Raw genomic sequence first — 17,764 nt, 5'->3', positions numbered from 1 at the left:
CAAAATCAGACTTCAACAGAAAATTGTTTCTTAAACACAAATTGCTGACAGCCACATGAAATGATCTTTTAAACAGACAACACATTTACATAGCATGTTCTAAACTTCCACATTATCTGAACTGTAATTATGCACAACTATATTGACGTTATGTATCATGTAAATGTTTATGACTAATACAGTAACTATAAATAGGAATCATTGAGGCTACACTACATTAATGGCGATTTACACAACTTGGACTTTATTAGTAGGTTTTATTAGTATTTACAGCATATTTGATGGATTTATTCTCTGAAACAGAAAAAACAATCAAACCATGATAATGAAAAAAACAAAATTCAGAGTCCAAAAACTTTTCTCTGAAGACAACTAGCGCCTCCTTGTGGCTAACAGAAAAACAACAGATGTTTTGTTTTACAAGTGATGCTTTCTTACATTTGTGGTTCTTATAAGGCGTTTCCTTTAACTGCAATAAATGAGACATATAAAACACGTCAACAACAAAAAACTAAACATCAATTTTGAATTTGGACTGATGTTCTTGCACAGATGCCTTTCGGAGATTCTTGCTGGATTCAGTGACAAATGTTTACTAATCAAAAGCAAACAAAGCTTCGGACCATCCAGAGTGTAAAAAGAAAAGGAAAAAAGGAGGCCACCCTAGCGGCTGTTACTGTCCGTGTGCAACGTTTGCATCTGTATGCGACTTTCCTCCAGCGTCATGAAGCAGCCGCTCATCTCTTCTTTCACTTTCACTCCTCCTGTCCCGATGTCGCAGGTCAGCAACGTTATTGGACCCTTACTCGACTTAAGATGGACCTTTATGCTGTCCTGCACAGGTGATGAATAAACACTTGGTGAGGTTCTAGCTTGTCAATGTTTGCCTTTCTGTGTTTGGTTACCTCTGTGGGCGCCGGGACCTCAAGTTTGGTTTCCTCCGGAGCTTTGACCAGGATCACCGTCTGCTCGTCAAAGGAGGGCAGCCGGCTGATGTCCTCGTGTGTGATATAGGCCGCCGTGCACACACAAAAGTCAAGGAGCAATCTCAGGCTGTCTCTCAAATGGAATATTTTAAATGAGTATACCGTGTACACTTTGTACTTGTTGACAAAATAGTGCTGTCCCAATTGCATTACTGTCATTGTACACTTACCGCAAACAACCATCTTCACTCCGTTCTCAAGTTAGCCCCTCCCCTTCTGCTAAGTAGCCAAAATGGTGACTAACTATCGCGAGAGTTCAAGAGAGCGTTAAGTGTATCACTACGTACTCAACAATTTTGAGTGTTTTGAGCAAACATCCAATTGACAGTGTACTGCATTTTGCTGTACTTCTCAAATGTGAACACACTAATGCACTCAAAAAACTAAGTGTAAGTATGCAAGTGTTACACACTAATGCACTCAAAAAACTCACTAATGCACTCAAACAACTAAGTGTAAGTACGCAAATGTAATACACTTATGCATTCAAAAATTAAGTATGCAAGTGTAACACTTATGCATTCAAAAGACTAAGGGCCTACTTTTTGCTTTTTTCATAAGAAAAGTGTGACATTATTTATTGTTTTCAACCCTTAACAACAGATCATGAAGTTATTTACTTACTGTACGTGTGTTGGCTCCATTTGTGTAGATGGGGGGGGGGGGGGGGGGGCGCGACCGTCAGCGCGCTTACGCGGCCGTATGCACCTAGGCGACTAAAAATAAAAAACATGATGTATCCTGGGCCCCTTGTTGGTGTGTACTGATTTTCAGGACAATGTACACTAAAATATCACTATATTAATAATTAAATGCGTTATAATTCCACAAGAGTTTTGCAGCAGCACACGCGTGTTTAGGCACTTAAACAATCAAGAGGCTTCCTCTGCTTTTTGTTAATGTGCGCTGGTTTAAAAGATAATGTACACTTCACTGAACATGAAATATGTCACCATGATGCTGATTAAACATGCTATAATTCCTCGAGTGTTGGGTTTCAGCAACACATGTGCACTTAAAAAAGATCTATAATGCTCCCTGTGTACGGTAAGTGTGGGCTGATTTAAAAAATAATGCACATGTCATTGTATGTCTAGTATATCACAATATACATTGTATTAACAGAGGCATAATGCCACAAAGTCAGCTGTAGCTGCTTTTCCAGGCTTCTGATTGGTCAAAATGTGCATGTTTATGCATTAGCGTGTGGACAAACATTGTTTTTAAACTACACTCGTGTGGATGGCGATCATTTTAACCTGGATATGTGTATTTGAAAGAATCCGTGTTTGTGTGGACATGGCCTTAGTATTAGTAGGCAAGTGTGACAGATTTATGCACTCAAAAAGATAAGTGCAGTCAAAAAATATGTGCAAGTACACTAATATAACACACTTATGCACTCAGACTAAGTTTAGGTACATAAGTGTTACACACTCAAAAGACAACAGATCCTGCACATGAGTCTAAGTAGGCAACTGCACCAATTTAGACATAGCCATACTGTGTCCTTTAGCACACTTAAAAAGGGAGCTTGTTAGAGCGCCCTGTAATGACAAAAGGATATGTGGCATTTACTTTGTCATCCGTCATGTCGAAGAGCTGCTGAGCACAGTTTTTGATGAGGCCGTCTAGCGCGTTCTCCACCATCTTCAAGTTTTCTAGTTCCTTCTGGAAAGTCTCCTCGTTCTTCCACAGAAACTTGGAGACTGGACTATGTCCTCTGTGGGACAACAGTGAAAGAAGGACACAATGTTTTTAGTGCACTAAAAAAGAAAAAAACATAATATTACAGACTTACATCCACTGGACCCTTCTGGCCGTCCGCTGGACCACGCGGACGCCCTCCAGGACGCTGATAATGTCATAGATGTGACACTTGCGGGTCTGCAGGCTGCTGGCCACCTGATGGAGGTCCAGACAGCCGTCTGGAGCCACCAGCAAGAGCTGCAGGAAACGTTGAGTCAGCAGGAAAAGGGACGTGTCTAAGAGGAAGACAGTTGGAACTACAGCTTTTTTCCCTTTTAAGCATTTTTACTTAGTAAGTCTTACCGTGTCCGCTTGACTGCTTTGTTGTTAGAGTCTTCTCTTTGGAGGGAAGGTCCACACTGCAGACAAGAAGGCCAATATGTCAATTCATTCCACTCCGGCGCCCCGTAGAAGGTGGGTAAAAGATAGAAGCTAGGGGAGGATGAGTAAAAAAAAAAAGAAGATGTTCTGAAACTGGGCTCCTATTGAGGAGGCCCAGTATCGAGTGAGGAAAAAAAACTTGATAGCAAAGCACATATACATAATACAACATACAACTCGGGACTTGCAACAAGGGGCAAGGGGGCGGGCATCCGTCTCAAAGCTGCCAGCTACTAGTGTGCTACTTCGTGTTCCAACATGCCACGTGGGGTGAGGTGAAGGGGTGGGTGTGGAGTGTGTGTGTGTGTGTGTGTGCATATGCTCATTGTTCAGGGTGTAGTTGTTGTGTCTATAGGCCTGGAGTCTCTCTCTGCAGGCGTTACGAGCAAAACTCAACCCCCAGGTGTTATTGGAGGAGGCAGGGATGTCAGAGCGGCTAAAAAGCGCTAAGAACTACAACATGGCTGATGGAGAGAAGACGCAGTTCAAGTGGAGCCACATAAACAAGAACGCGCACAAAACCACGCATCCTTAAGAGACAGTTAGAAAGCGACTTGACGGTTTGTAAAACATAATCCATGCAAAATGTTGACAAAAGAACCACCATTACATGTTACGTAGACCACAACAAAGTGTTATAAATGTACAAAAAAAATCAGAATACATCCCTTTTAAAACCTTTAGCATATCAGTAAGTAGACTTAAACTATAAGAATGGATTAAGCAACAAAGTACTAATATGATCAAAGTCAAAGAAACTGTTCAAACTCATAAGTGTTTACAAAATACAAGGATAAATAATCCTGACAAACACTGTAATCCTTATTAGAAATTAGATAATCCTATTCATCTCATTATGTCAATCACAACCGATTTAACTATTTATTATTGAGAACCCTATTTATTTTTTTACTTATTTAATATAGCTAATGTTTGGGCTACAGACTGAACACAAACAAATGTGTTAGAAATTGCTATGTAAAAGAAAAGGGGTACGATTAAATAAACTCTGCATCTTCATATTCCTTTTCGTATAATGTATAATGCGAAACTGGAAACATGTGATTTACCATATTGTAACTGTATGCATGTTCGAAATAAACTAATACCATAACCATATGTCGAATACATCAATGTGCAACATTATCTCATATTCTAAACCTTTTTAATGACAGAGCATTAAGTTATTTATTAACGATTGTTGGTTTTATTTCATCCAATGGCAGACACACGAGCACACACGAGTGATTAAAAACATTTACATCCATGCAAACATGCTCTGGTTTTAAATATAATATACACATCATTGTACATGTAATATATCATATATAGTTACAATAGTAAAAAGTCAGTTTAATGTGCGTCATAACACACACGGAAGTGACACCATTTCTTTATATCTTTTGCACAAGCAAAATGAGAAATAAACAACAAAAAACATTGTCTACTCTATGCTAAAAACAAAGTAACATTCAAACTTCTACAAACCCTAAAATTTAACACGCTTCTGCTAAGTAAGCTCATTATGAATTTTTTGTCCTATTTTAGATATCATTAATTTTATCTCCACTATTTAAAGCCACTAACATCAGTCTCGTGGCAGATTGAGACAACCTTTTTGCCGTGCTTCATATTATCTTTGTGCCACACGGCGGTATTGTTGTTGCTCTCAGTCAAGCATAAGAGGGTGAGGAAACTTACAGGCATAGAGAAAGTGACGTTAGAGATAAATAATTAAATTAACGCGATTTTAATAAATAACACGCTAAATATGACTGGAGTTAATTGCAATTTACATGTTAATTTGACACGCCTACTTATCGTCACTCCTGACTTATTAATAATAAAAGATTTTTGTTGTATGTGTGAATGTGAGTGTGAATGTTGTCTGTCTATCTGTGTTGGCCCTGTGATGAGGTGGCGACTTGTCCAGGGTTTACCCCGCCTTCCGCCCGAATGCAGCTGAGATAGGCTCCAGCACCCCCCGCGACCCCAAAAGGGACACGCGGTAGAAAATGGATGGATGTATTAGGGCTGGGCAATATATCGAATATACTCGATATATCGCAGGTTTGTCTCAGTGCGATATAGAAAATGACTATATCGTGATATTCGAGTATACGTTCTCACGCAGTTGCTTTTAGCTGCGGGCATTACACTACATGCTCTTCTCACTCTTTCTTGTCTCTCCTTCTCACAGAGACATAAAACAAGCGCACCTTTTTACATACGTCACATACTGTTGCGCGTGCAACGTCATACGCTCTCGCGGAGCAGACAGGTAGTAGCATGGCTAACGTTAGCTGCTAGCGGAGCGATGCCAGTGGTAATACGAGAGAAAGAAGGTGCGAATCTGGTAATAAATGAAGGAAGAATAATTAATTCCCAAGAAAAACAGCACAGTGGGTCCATCGTCTGGTGGTGGTTTGGCTTCAAGCGGGAATATGTTGAACAGACAACCGTAATATGTCAAGTATGCAGAAGAAGCGTTGCTACAAAAAGTAGCATTACTGCTAATTTGTAGCATCATTTGAAAAGTCACCCGCTAGAGAACGAAGAGTGCTTGAAACTCTGCATGTCAACATCTCCGGCCGGTGCCACAGCCAACAAAATGCAGAAGAAACAATTTCCACATCTACACCATATGAAAAAAATAGTCAATAACAGAAGGAGATAACGTCCGCAGTAACCTAACACATAGCGAAGGACATACGCTATTTGATTTCCTATTATGCAGCTAATTTTTGGGGCAGCACGGTGGCAGAGGGGTTAGTGCGTCTGCCTCGCAATACAAAGATCCTGGGTTCGCTCCTGCGCTCGGGATCTTTCTGTGTGGAGTTTGCATGTCCTCCCCGTGACTGCGTGGGTTCCCTCCGGGTACTCCGGCTTCCTCCCACCTCCAAAGACATGCACCTGGAGATAGGTTGATTGGCAACACTAAATTGGCCCTAGTGTGTGAATGTGAGTGTGAATGTTGTCTGTCTATCCGTGTTGGTCCTGCGATGAGGTGGCGACTTGTCCAGGGTGTACACCGCCTTCCGCCCGATTGTAGCTGAGGTAGGCTCCAGCGCCCTCCGCGACCCCGATGGGAATAAGCGGTAGAAAATGGATGGATGGATTGCTGGTAATTTTTATTTTACACTTTTTTAAATATCTTGTGTGACATCATACACAAAAGTGCACTCTATTTGTTTTAAACTATTGTAGTGGCGTTCTGTACAAAAAGTGCACTTTAATTTAGTGTTGTTTTGATATGTCATCTTAGTGACATCATGCACAAAAGTGCACTCATAGCTTGTTTTAAAATGTCTCAATCTTGCACTTTCTGTTTTGGAAATGACATGAATGTTTGTGCCACTGCTTAATAACTGTTTAATAAATACAGTTTTGGTAAATTGACTCTCTGCATTAAAATTTTAAATGAGCATATAGTAATGCAGTATGAACAAGAATGTTTTAATGTAGACACATAGAATCATCATACTGGTGTGATTATATGCCCCAAAAGGGACAAGCGGTAGAAAATGGATGGATGGAAGTGTTGATTCAAGGCTAAGGCAAAATATCGAGATATATATCGTGTATCGTGACATGGCCTAAAAATATCGAGATATTAATAAAAGGCCATATCGCCCAGCCCTATATTGTATTGTATTGTTTTGTTTCATTACTTCACATTCAAGCTAGCTTAGCGTTTAGCGTGGCTTCTGTTCTCCTGCTGGTGTGTTTTTGTTCTGTGTGTGTAAGCGCTAGTTCTACATTTTAGAACCATCTGTATAACTTCATGTAACATACCTAAATCAACTATATTTGGAAGTTTGTCCATCTATTCAGAATTGTCCACGTCCCAATTGTGATGCATCAAAGAAGCAATAATTTCCCCCAACCCTATGAGACACCCGAACAGTTTCTACAAAAAATATGCATTAAAAGGTTATGGCAGGTGTTTGAAATCTAAAATACTGTATGCGTTAATGTAGTATGAAATAAAAATGTTTACCTCGATGTCTTGGCCTCTGAAGTAACGTGAAAAGTCTGACTCGGCGCCTACAAAGCACAAAGAGTTACAAATATTCCAGCGTAATAGTTACAGGTGTTTTTATTAATAAAATAAGATATTATTGAATTTTTTTCAAGTTACCAAACTTGTATGCACGCACATGCGATCAGGAGCTCACCTTCTGAGGTGGCGGTGGTGTAGGAGGAGGTCCCACTTGAGCTGCTTCATGCCGACCTTCCTCTTCATTATCCTCCTCCTCTTCGCCGCCAACAGGGCCCCACTGGTCCTCTTCCTCGGACGACTCGACTCCCCAGGGGTTGATGATGCCTAGCGGTCCATCCAGGTAAGGCGGCATGATGGGGATTGCGTCGTTGCTCACCCCCTTGGCAGAGATGTCTTCAGGCAGGAAGTGCTCCTCACAGATCAGGTGTGGCTCTGCCAGATCTTGTTTGTCCGTCTCTCGTAACGCCGCCAGCCATACCTTCATATCATCATCATGTTTATTATTGTGGTTGTACTTCTCTATATCAGTATAAACAACAGTTTCTAATATGTGAACCACCTTTGTCTACATGAAGATGTCTTTCAGGAAAACCGCACTTTTTTGGAATTTTGCCTGTCATCCACATTCCTTATTTGAGATGCGCACGCACACACACACGCGTGTATATATAATATACACACAAGTATATGATATACAAATAATAAAATGCCAATAAATGTAAATTGACTATCATATAGTGTATGACTTACTTTGTAGAAAACTTTAGTAAAGTTGTGTGTAAACAAATATATAAAACGCCATGCAATTTTCATTCCATTAATGTTTACATCAGCGACTTATGTTCAGGTTTACAAAAAAGTAAACAAAGGCACGAATCAAAATAAACATTCACGATACAGCACATAAACAGTGACAGGTCTAGAACTGCTGAGTTTCGAGGGCAAACGATCGACTAATTTAACAGTCCATTTAAACTATGAGATTAACCAACCTAAAGAAGTTTTGTAGCTTGCTACATTTTTCCCAATAGCCTGTAATTGTTTGTGTTTTCTTTTTTTGATTCGTTCCTTAATCGGCATTTTGAGAGGTGCCTGACCTAAATTCACCAAACACCTGACGCCCTTCCAGACCCTGATGGAACTGGTGTATGTCTCGGAAAATCTTGGAACAACTCGGCCGTTCCCGTTGTCGGTTAACCTTTGGCACACGCTTCCAAAATGGCTGCACCCACGTGGTTTATACCGATTAACGTTAATTATGCGATGTCTTAAACAGTTGAAAATGTAAGAAAAAAAGTCATGTTTTTTTTTAATCAATTTATTTGACAAAACAATTACGTTACAATTAGGGATGTCACGGTATGAACATTTCTTATCACGGTTATTGTGATCAAATGTATCCCTGTTATTATCGCGGTATTTTTAAATGTGCTCAAAATTTTTCTAAAAGTACTTTTACTGAAATCTTTTAACCAAGTTTTATTGAAAAAACAGAAAAAACACATTCAAAAATGATTTCCTTTGAAGAAGAAACATTATTGTTAATAAAAACACTGTACTTATCATGTAAAAATTGAATGTGAACATGAAAACAACACGAGTGTTATAAACAAAGTAATATGCCAGAAACAAAATAACATAATTAAGTAAAACTAAATGTGTAAATTGTGCAAGATATCACCTTATGGACATAGGAGATAAACAAATAAAAACAAATGTAAGAATTTTGCAAGATGGCACCTGATGGCCATAAGATGTAACTGCACTTGTTGTCCATATGAATAAAAATAGTGTGTTCATCATATATGAGATCTAGTCTTACACATAGGGCTGCGCGATTATGGCCAAATTAATAATCAAGATAATTTTTTATCAATAGTGAAATCACGATAATAATCATGATTATTAATTAATTACCGGTAGGATTGTTTATTATGTTAGGTAAAACAGTGTTGGGTTGGGGTGTGAACGTAATGTCTAATAAGGCTATAAACTTAATCCATATATTTAAAGGCAAATATTTGTCTTTATGTTCATTAATAGTATTAATCTGTCACCCTTCTCGCATTACATTATGCCTCTATCTCTATTTTTATATTTTAATACAGAGAAGTATTTTTTAAGCTATGTACATTTTAATGTGGATGTAGATGCCATATCGGGACAGATCCATTAAGAGTTTGAGCAGAAATATGTCGTATAGGAATTAACTATACACAATAAAACATTAACGTGCTTGCTATGTCACATGAATGGTTTTCAAAGTAACTTTCTGAAATGAACAAATCCACAACATGTACAATCATGGTGTTTACTTTTTGATATCAATATAAATCACAAAGCAGTTTGGCTAATGAAGATAAAGTCTAATAAACAAGCTTTGTTCTTTTCCATAAAACACCATGTGTTAGCGCAGTGGTTCTTAACCTGGGTTCGATCGAACCCTAGGGGTTCGGTGAGTCGGCCTCAGGGGTTCGGCGGAGCCTCCGCCACGGAGGTAAAGAGACATCCGACTTATCATGTAAATAAAAACTTCTCCCTATCAGCGTATTATGGATACCCCCAAACAATGTTCCCTCTAATTTTCCATCTGATTTGCAGGTTTTTTGATTGATCGATTGAAACTTTTACTAGTAGATTGCAAAGGAAGAGAATACATTATATGAAACAGTGCAGTACATATTCCGTACAATTGACCACTAAATGGTAACACCTGAATAAGTTTTTCAACTTGTTTAAGTCGGGGTCCCCGTTAATCAATTCATGGTAATGTGTGTAATTTGTTGTGAGTTCATGCACGGTGTTGGTTTTGTTCTTTGAACAAGGTGATGTTCATGCACAGTTCACGTTGGGCACCAGGAAAAAAAAACATAACTTTTTCTTGAATTGAAAAAACATTTTATTTTTCACTAAAGAAGGGTTCGGTGAGTGCACATATGAAGCTGGTGGGGTTCGATACCTCCAACAAGGTTAAGAACCAGTGCGTTAGCGCAACAGATTAGCCCACAAAAAAAACAAGAGTGATACCTCTCACATCTAATACACAATCTTCACAGCCTGCGTTCAATTAGAAGAGCTGACCATTTTTTTTAGTATTTAGTATTGATGTTATCGGAACACAGAAAAAGTTTGCAGTTAAATAAAGGACGAGTGAGCATCCCAGCAAACAAACTGAAGACTTTATAAAGAAGTTGTGACAACACCTGCTGCATGTTTCCTCACGTCACTAACTCTCAGTCACAGCAGCTGATGGACGCTCTATTGATAAAATAAAATCAACATCTCCGCCACGGTATTCTTTTAGCGTGGGACAAATGAGTCTTTCTCCAATATTGTCCACACCTGTCGTCATTTAACAGCAGCAGAGCGCTCTTGAACGCACGGAAATGAAACGAGGGAAAAGGAAGTTAAAAAAACGCTTGGCTCCGTTTAGTTCGAGAGGAACTCTACAGAGCAAAGTCTATCGTTGAGTTCCTCCATGTTTCAAGCCAAACGACGTTAGTGCGCATGCGCCGGTGCTGCGGCAACTCCTTTTCTTTTCTTTTCAATAATAAATGACGGTTTTTCGGTAATTACAAATTTAAACAGTATTACTAACCGTCAGGAAATTTACAGCGGTTTATCATTATACCATTTATCGTTACATCCCTAGTCCATTAACAAGTAAAAATTCAAGGGCGGTCACGGCATGTTCTTGCCGTCGATGCTGGTCAATTTTTTAGGGCATTACGGCAAGTGACAAGGGCGGTCACGGCACTTCCATCCATCCATTTTCTACCGCTTGTCCCTTTCGGGGTCGCGAGGGTGCTGGAGCCTATCTCAGCTGCATTCGAGCGGAAGGCGGGGTGCACCCTGGACAAGTCGCCACCTCATCGCAGGGCCAACACAGATAGACAGACAACATTCACACTCACATTCACACACTAGGGCCAATTTAGTGTTGCCAATCAACATGCATGTCTTTGGAGGTGGCACTTGCCGTGGTTAATTTCAAACCCTGTTGTTAGCCGCCTCGTGCTAGCAGTTTTTTGCTATTTAGAACACAGAAAAGAGAAAGACGTGTGCTTTTGTCTCGCAAGAATTGTGGATGAGCAACATTTTTTTTAAAAGTGCAGTTTAATTTAATGTTAGGCATAGATCAGACTGTGAAGGATGGTCTGTTAGTATATGTTATATTGTGTGGTTTAATAACGTAATAAATGTTATCCTCTTCAATATATACACCAGACATCAAGAGAAGGCTACAAAACATTAAAGCTAAACTTTTGTAGAAAATAAAGTTCTAAAAGCCTGGAAGTTTAGGATGATGAAAGCAAGCCAAAGATTACAACTTTGTGCAAATAAGGGTTTAGATTTAGCGTTAAATGACGTCATCACGTAAGCAAACCGGCTAACAGCAATGCATGCCAATTAAAGGCTAGCAACTAAAGAAGGACAAAAAACACATAAGTTGTCAAATGTGCCATGTTTATGCTCTGCTCTCAAGTCCATACCTTCACCCTCGCTGGGTCTCTGGGAAAGGGGAAGAACCTCTTCGGTGGTCGGTTGATGCCCCCACGGTTACCGTTCGACACGCGGTTCGGACATCCGGAAACAACACACTTGCCCATGCTGAGCCTCAGCCCGAGACGCACAGCAAAACAATCTGGACTATAAGCACATCCGAACCCGCCCTATGTCCACATAGCTCAGTTTGAACTCCGCTGGTCAGGCTTGACGATTCTTCTTCACACCGGAAATTGTGTTTGTTGACGCGGAAGTACAACAACGGAGTGAAAACAAATCTGCGCCTGTTGCTAGGGCGCCATCTATTGGAGAGGACGAGCAAAATACATTGTTTTAATCGGGATCACTTTGAATTGTGTTGCGGTGAGTAGGTTTTTTCTTTATTATATTTTTTTTAATTATTTTTTTTTCATTGAACGACAAACATACATTTATAATGCACACAAAAGTCAAGGCACTTTCAACATCAGCGAAACATGTCAAGGAACCAAAACAAAAGCAAATACAGATAGAGTATTAAATAATAATAAATAATAATAATAAAAAATATGAAAGACAAAAAGGGGCTACCTAAATCACTTTAAATGTTTTTAACAAAGATCTCAATTTAAGGGCTTTTGTACTCTTAATCATCCTCCAAGATTTGATTGATAATTGTAAATTATTAAGCCAATTAGAAAATGTAGGCCTTATTTTCATAAATCCTCCCAAAACACTTGCACACTCTCACATTCCACAAACAGATGATTGACATCCTCTACAGCTCCACATATATAACAGCCATCAACCTCCATGTTAAATTTAAGTTTCCAAAAATCATTTGAAGGGTATATTCCATTAATAATTTTAAATTGTATTTCTTTCATTTTGGGAAGAATTGGGTATGTAATATATATTGTCCTTATTTTCTTTAGTTCAACTTTTGTAAAGTCCTTCAGGATATACTGTCTATGAACTGTGCCAGGAAAAAATATTCTTTCACTAATACTGCGTCTGCCCTCATATATTTATTGGAACATTTTTCATCACAGACATGAACATCTTCAATATTAAGGATTCTCAGACAAGGGGTCGTGTTTGAATACAAAACATTCTGAGTCACCACAGATTTGAAGCATAGAGGTATTGCTTTGGTGATCTTTTGAAACAGATTTTTTTTAACAACAACATTGATACTTTTCATACATTTTTTCATACGTAAACAAAGTGCCACAACTGTCCATAAAATGTCTAACAGTCCAAATACCTACAGAGTTGCATTCTTCTATATATATGGATTTTTTTATTAACTAGAATGTAACGGTTATTCCATATATGTGTGTTGTGTGGAGAGAAATTGTGTTTAAACAATAATTTCCAGTAAAGTAGGGTCTGTTGGTGAAAATCAGACAGTTTGACTGGTAATGAGTTGACATGAAAGTCACAATGCAACAAAAAATGTATTCCTCCCAATCTCTGGATGTTGTGGTGAGTAGTTAATGAATTATTTACATTGTTACTACATGAGTAACAATACATGAGTTTTAACACGTACACAATAAACACTTGACTGTCTCTATTATGTCCGTGTGACGGGAGACACACATCCCAACACTGCTCTGATGCCTGCATGCTACGGTGGCCTGAATAAGGCAAAAATAAATAACATATTCTCCCCTCTTACATGAAATGTTCCCTGAACAAAAACATTAAACTACTCAAAAACCCTTCACATGAGATTACAATTGCACCCCTTTTTTATTTTTTTTGTATCAGTTTTAGATGTCAGAGCTTTTTTTAAAGGGAAAAATAAAAATGGGTTAAGTTCTAACAAAATAAATGTTTTTCAGGGTTATGTTTCATTTAAAAAAACAAATTAACAAGAAATATGGTATTATGAGTAATTTAAAGGATCTAAAGCACAGGTGTCACACTCATTTTCATTGAGGGCCACATTGCAGTTACAGCTGCCTTCAGATGGCTGCTTGTAACAGTAAATATAAATGAATATGAATATATAATCGCCTCATTATATTTCTACACAATTATATCTTTTTTTTTACAGACAAATTGATGGATAACTTGCTTTGAGATCATTAGTCAAGATGACAAGCAGATATTCAAGTACTTGTTTTTATTTCTACAAAAACATTTTCGCTATGTGTTGCATGATCAGATAACATTATAGTTGAAGAGTTATTATTATTACTGATTCATTTTAGTTTTTCATAGTTTTTTTTATTATGTTTGACTTGTTTAACTGTATGTAAAATCTGCACTACCACCACAACGTTACCCCATTGAGGGATGAATAAAAAATATGCTTTCCTATCCTACAATCCATGCAGATACTGTACCAACTTTACCCATTGATCCATCCATCCTACCGCTTGTGCCTTACGGGGTCGCGGGGGTGGGGGTGCTGGAGCCTATCCCAGACGCATGTGGGGGTTAATTTATGTTGAGCATAAATTAGCACAGAAGGATCCCGAGCCCAGGATCGAGCCCAGGATCGAACCCAGGATCTTCGTATTGTGAGGCACACGCACTAACCCCTGTTTCACCGTGCTGTTGGAGCTAATTTATGTTGACCATTAAAAAGAGTAACTGCTAGAATAAATACAAATAAATATTCGGTTAAAGATTTACACTGAAACAAGACAGACAGTAATATGCAATTAAAGGTGAAACCCAATGAGTGGTAATTGTATATAGTAGGGGTGTGGGAAAAAATTGATTCGAACTCGAATCGCGATTCTCACGTTGTGCGATTCAGAATCGATTCTCATTTTTTTAAAAATCGATTTTTAATTTTTTTTTATTATTAATTTTTATTTTTTTTAATTAATCAATCCAACAAAACAATACACAGCAATACCATAACAATGCAATCAAATTCCAAAACCAAACCAGCAACACTCAGAACTGCAATAAACAGAGCAATTGAGAGGAGACACAAACACGACACAGAACAAACCAAAAGTAGTAAAACAAAAATGAATATTATCAACAACAGTATCAATATTAGTTACAATTTCAACATAGCAGTAATTAAAAATCCCTCATTGACATTATCATTAGACATTTATAAAAATAAAAAAAACAGAACAATAGTGTCACAGTGGCTTACACTTGCATCACATCTCATAAGCTTGACAACACACTGTGTCCAATATTTTCACAAAGATAAAATAAGTCATATTTTTGGTTCATTTAATAGTTAAAACAAATGTACATTATTGCAATCAGTTGATAAAACAGTGTCCTTTACAGACTGGGGTAGATCCTGCTGAAATACTATGTATTGAATGAATAGATAATCGTTTTGAATCGGGGAAATATCGTTTTTGAATCGAGAATCGCGTTGAATCGGGGAAAAAAAATCGATTTTGAATTGAATCGTGACCCCAAGAATCGATATTGAATCGAATCATGGGACACCCAAAGATTCGCAGCCCTAGTAAATAGCGTCAGAGATGTGTTTTGTTTTGAAAGCTGTTCTACCGGAAATGAACTGTATGTGTTAAACCCGGCTTGATTGCATGCAAGACAACAGTGTCACAGTATTACAGTTACTCACTCTCTCTCGCTCTAGGTTTCAGCTGTTGCCGTACGTAAAGACGCAGAAAAAAAGAAAGCAAAGACTGTCCACCGGTAAAAACTCCCGGTATTCCCCAGGACCACTCTCGCTTACCTTCTTATTCCGTGGTTTTCGCGCGTCGTGTCTGCTCTTCTTTCTCTTGTCTGCACTTTCTAATTCAGTCTCTCTGCCCTCAGAAATGCTCTTGATTTTCGGGACTGCATTTGGTTTGAGTTTTTTCGATCTTTTCATTCCAAACTCCAACCAAAGGCCTTCATCTTCGAAGTCGGAGTCATTAAAATGATCGCTGCAAACGACGCTCCTCTCGCTGGGTCCGTCCCATTCTGCACGAGTCAATTTGATCTGAGCGGTCCATACTTTCCTCATCTTCTTGTTTCTTGGAAATGTGTGCAGGCTGACTCCTTCTTTTGTTGTATTGCTACAACCTACTGCAACGCACCTGCTGGGCATAATGAATGATTTGTTGAAATTATAGGAGAAAATCGCATGATTCGGGATATAGATGGAAGCAAAACACATGATGTAGTAGGAATGCAGAAACTGCCTCCAGTCGCTCTGTCGCTGACGTCACCAGGCGGATGAGCCAATCACGCAGGTTTCGGAGATAAAATGTGGCTAAAACACAAAGTCTGCCATCAGAAACCGAGCCCAAAAATGACTTATGCGTCTATTTTGAGAAGGATTGTATGTGTGGACATCGTTTTTTGGTCCGAAGCTAGGAAATAAGTGTTAAAATGTGCTTTATTAGCTTAGTCCGGACCCCCGGCATATGCGCATGCGTGTGAATAAAAGGAACGCAGAATGTAATTTTTTTCTTCATAACTTTATTTCAACAAAAATATGACACAAAACAAACGCCATCTTTCAGAACAGCAATATGAACATAAAGATTAACAAAATATTGACATCAAAAATATTTACTCGTTGCCAAACTTTCCAGACAATTGTCCAAAATATTAAAACAAAACTACTTGAAAAAGGAAATGGAAGAAAAAGTAAAGCTTAAAAGTAAATAAAACAAAAACAAAACAATACATAATTTTTAGATTTATTCTGAACTAAAATATTTTTTAATGTTTTTTAGAATGTTGGAAGTTTTCATGTCCTTGTTATTCTTTGTCATCATTATTGAGTTATGCAATTTTTTAAAATTTTTAGAATAAAACAAAAAAAATACTTGGCTTACATGACATTGCTATGGGCTATGGAATCGTATATCACAAATTACATCGTAAAAACAGGACTGTTTCTTGGTTTTTTAAAAGTGTGTATTAAAAAGTGTGTTATACGTACTGAACAGTAAACCGAAAGTTCAGTCCAGAATAGGTGGGAGAAGGGACATGAAAAAATATGTGCTAAATCAACTCTTTTTCAATATGACAGGAGGGTTATTCTGGAGAAACATCCTGGATGAATTTGCATAGGAGTGAGTAACAAGTGTATAATTTAGCTTTGGTGTGTAGTTCTTTAACTTTGTTTGGAATGAAAAATGTATTATGCTCAGTCCAGATCTTTTTCAAGTTAATATGAAGGAAAGGAATTTGTTTAGAACGCACCAATAATAGTGGAAATGTAATGCCGCATTGAAGGAATAAGCAATCGTTACACTAAATAATGCTATATTTTAGTACCTCAACCTACGAGCACACTGTGTTCCACCACCAAGCTTGTAACTCAGACTTCTTGTATGAATCTGTGCTTGGCCCTCCCAAAACAGAACCATTTTAGCATGTCTTTTAAAAAGGAAAACATTCTTTTGCATAATACTATTGTTTGATAAACTATACAACAGAAATACAAACAACTGCAGTACAGTAGTTTTATGAATGTAACATTGTAGGTAGTAGGGATGCACGATGAAAATTTGAACCTTTACCGATAACCGATCATTTCCAGACCTTGATAACTATTATTTATGTATCTATATTTACACAAGATGTTGTGAAGAGAAACGGAAAAAAAAGAAGAAATTATCTTAAATGTAGACTCTACCAAAAATATACAAGCCTATTGTGGGGAATGGGATAATGTCAACTGATATTTGTGTACCTATAACTAGCTATACTATGAGTACAAATACAAACCCTGTTTCCATATGAGTTGGGAAATTATGTTAGATGTAAATAGAAACGTAATACAATGATTTGCAAATCATTTTCAACCCATATTCAGTTGAATATGCTACAAAGACAACATATTTGATGTTCAAACTGATAAACATTTTTTTTGCAAATCATTAACTTTAGAATTTGATGCCAGCAACACGTGACAAAGAAGTTGGGAAAGGTGGCAATAAATACTGATAAAGTTGAGGAATGCTCATCAAACACTTATTTGGAACATCCCACAGGTGTGCAGGCTAATTGGGAACAGGTGGGTGCCATGATTGGGTATAAACAGCTTCCCAAAAAATGCTCAGTCCTTCACAAGAAAGGATGGGGCGAGGTACACCCCTTTGTCCACAACTGCGTGAGCAAATAGTCAAACAGTTTAAGAACAACGTTTCTCAAAGTGCAATTGCAAGAAATTTAGGGACTTCAACATCTACGGTCCATAATA

The 17,764-nt window shown here is 38.1% G+C and overlaps 1 protein-coding gene across 2 annotated transcripts; it reads right to left on the bottom strand.

Moving 5' to 3' along the window:
* Positions 1-221: 221 nt before the first annotated feature.
* Positions 222-15,742, bottom strand: e2f6 (E2F transcription factor 6). 2 transcript variants are annotated; one of them, XM_061929367.1, is made up of 8 exons: positions 15,299-15,742; positions 7,295-7,597; positions 7,117-7,163; positions 3,039-3,094; positions 2,788-2,971; positions 2,557-2,709; positions 906-1,023; positions 222-834 (listed from the first exon to the last, which is right to left on the bottom strand). In XM_061929367.1, the coding sequence occupies exons 1-8, from the start codon at positions 15,722-15,724 to the stop codon at positions 664-666; spliced, it is 1,458 nt and encodes a 485-aa protein (XP_061785351.1). In that variant the 5' UTR covers positions 15,725-15,742; the 3' UTR covers positions 222-663. The 2 variants fall into 2 exon arrangements, with proteins under 2 accessions (XP_061785351.1, XP_061785352.1); XM_061929368.1 differs by lacking the exon at positions 15,299-15,742 and adding an exon at positions 11,613-11,880.
* Between the last annotated feature and the right edge of the window lie 2,022 nt (positions 15,743-17,764).

Source organism: Nerophis lumbriciformis, linkage group LG34 (genome assembly GCF_033978685.3).
Source record: "Nerophis lumbriciformis linkage group LG34, RoL_Nlum_v2.1, whole genome shotgun sequence".
In the NCBI taxonomy this organism is placed as follows: domain Eukaryota; kingdom Metazoa; phylum Chordata; class Actinopteri; order Syngnathiformes; family Syngnathidae; genus Nerophis; species Nerophis lumbriciformis.
The sequence above is the reverse complement of the archived record's forward strand: the minus strand, read 5'-3'. Positions and strand labels throughout refer to the sequence as shown.

What these genes read in the sequence shown, in the direction of transcription:
- e2f6 (XM_061929367.1), bottom strand. Translation starts at nt 15,724, where the DNA reads ATGTGTTTTGCTTCCATCTATATCCCGAATCATGCGATTTTCTCCTAT. An exon ending in TCAGAGGCCAAGACATCGAG is followed by an intron (nt 3,095 to 7,116) that starts GTAAACATTTTT and finishes TCTTGTCTGCAG; the next exon opens with TGTGGACCTTCCCTCCAAAG. An exon ending in GCCAGAAGGGTCCAGTGGAT is followed by an intron (nt 2,710 to 2,787) that starts GTAAGTCTGTAA and finishes GTTGTCCCACAG; the next exon opens with AGGACATAGTCCAGTCTCCA.